Source organism: Nothoprocta perdicaria, unplaced genomic scaffold, assembly GCF_003342845.1.
Source record: "Nothoprocta perdicaria isolate Ctin4 unplaced genomic scaffold, notPer1 scaffold_357, whole genome shotgun sequence".
Lineage (NCBI taxonomy): Eukaryota > Metazoa > Chordata > Aves > Tinamiformes > Tinamidae > Nothoprocta > Nothoprocta perdicaria.
Window position 1 is genome coordinate 490999 of NW_020455596.1, and position 6045 is coordinate 497043.

Below are 6045 nucleotides of genomic sequence, written 5' to 3' on the forward strand. Positions count from 1 at the left end.
GGGCCGCGCGTGCCGCAGGAACGGCTCCTTCATCTGCTCGGCGTGCGGCCGCAGCCTGGCGCACCACGCGGCGCTGCTGCGGCACCAGCGCCTGCACACGGGCGAGCGCCCCTTCCAGTGCCCGGCGTGCGGCAAGAGCTTCAACGAGAAGTCGCACCTCACCAAGCACTACCGCATCCACACGGGCGAGCGGCCCTTCCGCTGCGCCGTCTGCGGCAAGGGCTTCATCCAGAAGCACCACCTGCAGAAGCACCAGCACATCCACGGCGCGCAGCTGCGCGGCGCCAGGACAGCGCGGCCCGCGCGGCCCGGCGCGCCCCGCAAGAGGCTCTACCGCTGCATCGAGTGCGCCGAGAGCTTCCCGCTGCAGGCCTCGCTCGAGGAGCACCAGCGGCGGCACACGCAGCAGCGGCCCTTCCAGTGCAGCGGCTGCAGCAAGAGCTTCCGCCACCGGCAGTCCCTCAACCACCACCAGAAGGTGCACGCGGCCGCCAGCTGCCCCCGCGGAGCCGCCTGCTGAGGCCGCGGAGCCGGCGGGACGGGAGCCGGCGGCGGCAGCGCGCGCAGAGGAGCTGCAGGTTTCGGTGACGGGTGCAGCGGGCACTGCCAGGGCCCCCCAGGGCACGGGACCTTGTGAGACGAGGTTGGTGCAGGTGCCCCCGGTAGGACCGTGCGGCGAGGCCGGGCGGCGCTGCTGTGGATGGAGCGGCTGCCGCGCGCTCCACGCGCCGCCCTCGGGCACCGCAGGAAAGGACGGCGAGCGGCGCCGGGCTGAGCGGCGCCCGGGGAGCCGCTGCTGGAGCGGCCGGGCCGAGAGACACGCGGGGCTTGGATAAAATGTGGGGGCAACGTGGTGTCCTGGTGCCGTTGGGACGTGGGCGAGCGGGGCCGGCACCGCGGGGGCCCCGCGCGGGGCTGTGCCCGGGGCCGCTCGCCGTGTGCGGCAGCTCCGGGGCTCTGCTCCGTGTCCCGGCACCGGCCGAGCCCTGGGCGCCCCTGTCCGTGCGGAGCTGCCCCGGCGCCGCGCTCGGCCGCGCTGCGACAGCGGGGTCTGTGCAGCGGCGCCCGGGGCCTGGTGAGCAACCGGCCGTGCCCCCGCACCAGGACATGAAGGTGGAAAACACCGAGCGACAACGGGGCACAGGCTGCCCGTGCTGCCCATCCTGCCCGCCCTGCCCGTGCCGCGGATGCCGTCTCCGGGCACAGGGCGCGCGGTACGCGCTGCAGACGGCGCCCTTGGCAGAGGTGGTGCCGGGCCGGGCACGGGGGCGACTGTGGGTGCCGGGGGCGCCGCGGGACCGCCGCTCTCACTGCGCTCGTCCTCATGCTGTGGATAAAGAGGCCGGGAAGCGGCGGAGTCGGAGCCGGAGTCGGGTGCTGCGCGCGCTTCCCTCAGCGGGGCTGCGCGTGGCAAAGGGCCCCAATGCAGGGGGCCGGGGCAGCACCCCCAGCAGCGGGACCTGGACCTGGCACCGCCATCCCCCCCGCAGGCTGGGGACCCCACTGTCGCAGCACGGCCGAGCGCGGCGCCGGGGGCCGAGCCCTGGGTCCAGTCTGTGCGTGGCCGAGCGGCGGGGCCTGGGGAGCCCTCGGGGCGCTTCTGAGCGCGTGGGCGAGCGGAGAGGGCGCGTGGGCGCCGCGCTGCCCATGCGCCGCAGCCGTGGGCGCAGGCCGGGCCTGGTGTCCCTCATGCCGCTGCCCGGCCCCCAGGCCTGCCACCCACCCAACGGGGCCCTCGTCCTCCTCCTCATCCTCCCGGGGCTGCTTCCGGGGAGGCTCCCGGGCGGCAGCCCAGCGGCGCCGTGGGAATGTGGCCGAGGTCCCTGCGGTCCCCCCGCAGCCGGGGACCCCGTCCCCCAGCGGGGCGCTCGGAGCGGCCGGCGCCGCGGACGCCGCTGCCTCGGGGGGGTCTCCGTTACCGGCGGGTGGGTGGCGTGGGATCCCGACGTTCCTGTTCCGGAGCGGTTGTCCATGGCCTCGAGGCGCTGCTGCAGCCGCCCGTGCATCCTGGCCCTGGCACCCGCCACCTCCGGAACCACTGGAGCCCCCGGAGCTGCCGCCCTCGCTCCATCCATCCCGCTCCTCCCCAGCAACGCTGCCCGCGGCCCCGGCACCACGGCTGGGCTTGGCGCAGGGTGAGGGGACACGGGGACGTGGCCAGGATGAGGGGACACTGGGATGTGGCCCCTGACCAGGGGACACTGGGACGCAGCACAGGACAGGGGCACACTGGAATGCAGGAGGACCAGGGGACAGCGGGATGTGGCGCAGGAGCAGGGGACAGCGGGATGCAGCGCGGTCAGCGCTCCCGGGGCAGCGGTTTGGGACGGAGCCTCCACCGCAGCAGATCCGTGGGGTCACCGGAGCTGGGACACGGGATGGGGGGGTCGTCCCTCCGTGGGGCACACCAGGGATGGTGACACCCCAGAGGACATGCGGCAAGGGGGGGGGGGGGTCATAGCCAGACCCTGGGGACACCCCGAGGGGTGGTGACATCACCCCGGGGGACAGTCCATGACGAGAGGTGTGGCCGTGACGTCACAGGGACACCGCGGGGGGAGGGGGCGGCAGCGGCTCCGGGGCCGCCCGGGCGGGGCAGGGCCATGGGGGCGGGGCCATGCGGCCAGCCGTGCTGCACACCGGAAGCTCCCGCCCCCAACATGGCCACCCCCTCTGCCCGCACTGGGCGCCGCCATCTTGGCCGCAGGCGGCCGCCATGTTGGTTGGCTCCCCCCCAGCCAGAGGGAGGCCCTGAACGAGGCCCCTCGCATCAGGCCCGGCTACCGTCACCCCTCCGCGCGCCGGCACCTCGGGGTGCTGCCAAGGGCCGGGGCACCCAGGGCGCCGCGTCGCTTCAGTCAAACACACTTTAATGGGAAAACAGAAAGCCCGACTTCCAAGAGTCCCGGAAGCTCCGGAGGCGGCGGTGCCGGGACAGGCTCGTCGTCTCCGCACGCGCTCCGCGTTTCCCCCCGCGGGGCGCCCGGCGCCCGCACCGCGCTCCGCACCGCTGAGGTAGCACAACTCACCTGGCCCCGGGGGGACACGCGGCGGGCGGGCGGCTCCCCGAAACGTGGTCCCCAGGGGACTGCCCCCTGCCCGAGGCTCTTAACCCTGGTCCCTGTGGGAAGGTGACGCTCCAGCCGGGAAGGCTCCCGGCCGGCTCGCTGCCCCCGCGCCAAGGGAAGCCACCGCGGCCGAGTTCGCCCTCTGCGTCCTACGTTGTGGTCGCTGTTGTGGTCGCCGTAGAAGCGTCGAGCTCAGCTGCAGCACACGGATACTCTGACGTGGATCAAGCCTTCAGCACCCAATTCTGCCACGGGGCTGGGACAAGCAGGGTCCGGGGGGCTGCAGCGCAGGGCGCCCCGAGACGGCAGCGCCGACCCTCTCCTCCCGCCCCGCAGCGAGGCGGCTCCGGCAGCACAAGGAGCCCCTCGGACACCCTACGGCCACGCTCGTTCCTGTCTGTCCGTCGTCCCCGTGCCGCTCCGTTCCCAAGTCCACGCAAGCAGCTCAAACACCCTCTACAGCGCCAACAGCACCCAGTGGGTGAGCTCAGTTCCCGCTCGCCGCTCCTCTTGCCCGGGCTGCAGGAGAGCGCTCTGATCATCCACAAAGGTTGCTGGGGTTGATGTCTTGCATCAGCCGCTAGACCCGAGGGCCTGAGGAATGGTGAAGCATTTCGTATCGCTAGAGCGTCTCTAATTTGCTCTGTTCGATGGCATCCAAGCTCTGATTCGTTCCGTAACTGAGGAAAGCTCCCCTAGTTGTGGATGGTTTTCAACTGCAGTGTCCCACCAGGTCCCAAATCCCTATCCCGCTTCTCCCCAGGGACACGAGCGGCTCGATGGCTCCCGCCGTCACTTATTGCTCCCTCCCAAAACCACCGCCCTGCTCCCTAGCTTCACCACGGGCCGCGCCTCCCTCTCCCCAAAGCAGCGGATTTGGGGGTGCCTGTCGGGGCGGGCGGCCCTGGCGGGCGCGAGCAGCGCGGCGGGAGCGGGGCCGGGCTCCCTGCGGAGCGCGGGGCCGAGCGAGCCGCGCGCGCCGCCCTCCCTGGCCTCGCCCCGGTCCGGCTTGCTCTGCTGCAGCTTCTCCAGGGCCCTCTGGCGCTCGTGGATCTTCTGGTGGCGCTTGAGGTGCGTGCTGCGCGTGAAGGACTTCTTGCACTCGCTGCAGTGGTGCGGCCGGTCCCGCGCGTGCGTCCGCAGGTGCCTCTGCAGGGAGAAGGTGCAGGAGAGATTCTTCCGGCAAACGGGGCACTTGGACAGCGGCTTCTCGTGCGCCTGGCGCCTGTGGTTGGGGGAGAGCTGCGTGCTGGGCGGGCTCCTGGCGTCCGGCTCGCTCTTCACGGGGCCCAGCCAGGGCTCCTTGTGCTCCAGGCGGGGGGTCCCTCCGTAGAGAGCCCCGCAGAGCTTCTTCCTGGGCCGGATGCGCAGCTCCGGGTGCACGTTGCCCCACACCTTGGCCCCGAAGGCCCTGCCGTCCGTGTGGATGCTGCGGTGCAGGTCCAGGTGGCTCTTGTCGGCGAAGCTGATCTCGCACACGGCGCACTCGTAGGGCCCCTCCTTGGCGTGGCTGCGCTGGTGGATGATGAGGTTGATCTTGAGGCGGAAGCGCTTGCCGCACTCGGTGCAGGGGTGCGACCACTCGCGCACGTAGCCCCGCGGCGACGGCCCCACCAGCACGCTGCCCGCGGGGCACCTGCCGCCCTTCCTCTTGCTCTTGGCCTTCGCCTCCTCCTTCTTGGGGCACTTCTGCATCCTGAGGGCGCGCGGCGGCGTGGGAAGCTCCTGCGGCGCCTCGGGCTCCTCCTCCTTCACCTCCACCTTGTCAGCACCGCCGCTCGCCAGCTCGTTCTTTGGTGAGAAGCCCCCGTCTGCAACGGCAGCGCGGCGCGGCCGTTAGGCACCCGCGGCCCCGGGGCACCCCCAGGCTGTGCCCGAGCCCCACAGCCTTCGAGCACCACGGCAGCCCCCAGGCAACGGGAGCCCGGAGCGGCACCGAGCCCCGGCTGCAGCAGCGCGTCACCCGGGCGCCCACGGCGCCAGCCGCCCTCGTCACTCTCATTAAGCGCCGCGCGCTAAAGGCAAACCCTAACGAGGGCTGCGCCTCTCTCCGCCGTGCCGTGCGTCCCCCCGCGGCCGCTGCCAGGGAATGGGGTGTGCAGACCCGGCCCTGCGTATGGGGGGCAGCGTGCCCCTGGCTGCTGCACCCACGTCCCGCTGCCCCGCTCAGAAACCCGCACGTCGCCACTCGCTGCCTGCGCACACCGAGGAACCGCGCGCGACCCACCCGGCCACCGCGCCGGCCCCTTCCTCTCCAGCGCCCCGGAGGGCGGGGAGAGGCCACCAGAGCGGCCACCCTGCCCCAGGACACCCTGCCCGTCGCCCACGTGCCGGGTCACTCACCGGCGCTGGGCTCAGCCGGGCCCTCCTCCGCCTCCGGCCGGTCCTGCCTGCCCGGCGGCTCCTCCTGCGCGCTCAGGGACGTGACGTTCATCACCAGGATGGGCAGCTCTGTTCGCAGAGAGGGGAACAGCCAGGTGAAACCCCTGGAGCGAGCTCGGAGCTCGCTGCTCTGCCGTGAGCCCCTGGACGTGCATTGGGAGCACGACGCAGAGGCAGGCAAGGCTGCAGCTCAGTGCGATTCTGTGCTGAATTGCACAGGAATTCCCGACGGAGGGAACACGTCGGGTGTCAGCAGGGCTCGAGTGAGCCGCCAAGGGCCAAGAGCAGAGAGGGCTCTGCTGGGGAAGGCACCGGGATCCCTCCTGCTCTCACGTCTCCAGAGCCACCTCCTCCGTCCCGTCGTGCTCCGGCCCTCCTGCCCCTTCCACCCTCCCCAGCCCCAGCTCCACGCTGCTGGATTCCCTGTGCCGGGACTCCTGCCATGCCCTGGAAGTGCTCCTGCAGGCACGGAGGCTTCCCAGGCACTGTGGGAGACTCCCCGGGAAAGCAGGATGGGAGCAGCGCATCCCCATGGACTCACCCGTGTCAGCCTCCATGGAGACCTCATCTCCTCCCCGCGCCGCCTCCTGCTCCT

At 72.3% G+C, this 6045-nt stretch overlaps 2 protein-coding genes across 2 annotated transcripts in view; one reads left to right on the plus strand and one right to left on the minus strand.

Annotated features, from left to right (window-relative positions):
* LOC112951560 (zinc finger protein 250-like) overlaps positions 1-520 on the plus strand; it is a 9539-nt gene extending 9019 nt beyond the window's left edge. The window contains exons 10-11 of the mRNA XM_026044268.1: positions 19-276; positions 328-520. Coding sequence (XP_025900053.1) covers positions 19-276; positions 328-520 — 451 coding nt within the window. The remainder of the gene's footprint in view (positions 1-18; positions 277-327) is intronic.
* Positions 521-3217: 2697 nt separating this feature from the next.
* LOC112951561 (zinc finger protein 212-like) overlaps positions 3218-6045 on the minus strand; it is an 8965-nt gene continuing 6137 nt past the window's right edge. Inside the window, exons 4-7 of the mRNA XM_026044269.1 lie at positions 5992-6043; positions 5412-5519; positions 4067-4879; positions 3218-3264 (exon numbers count right to left, since the gene is read on the minus strand). Of these exons, the coding sequence (XP_025900054.1) occupies positions 3218-3264; positions 4067-4879; positions 5412-5519; positions 5992-6043 (1020 nt within the window). The remainder of the gene's footprint in view (positions 3265-4066; positions 4880-5411; positions 5520-5991; positions 6044-6045) is intronic.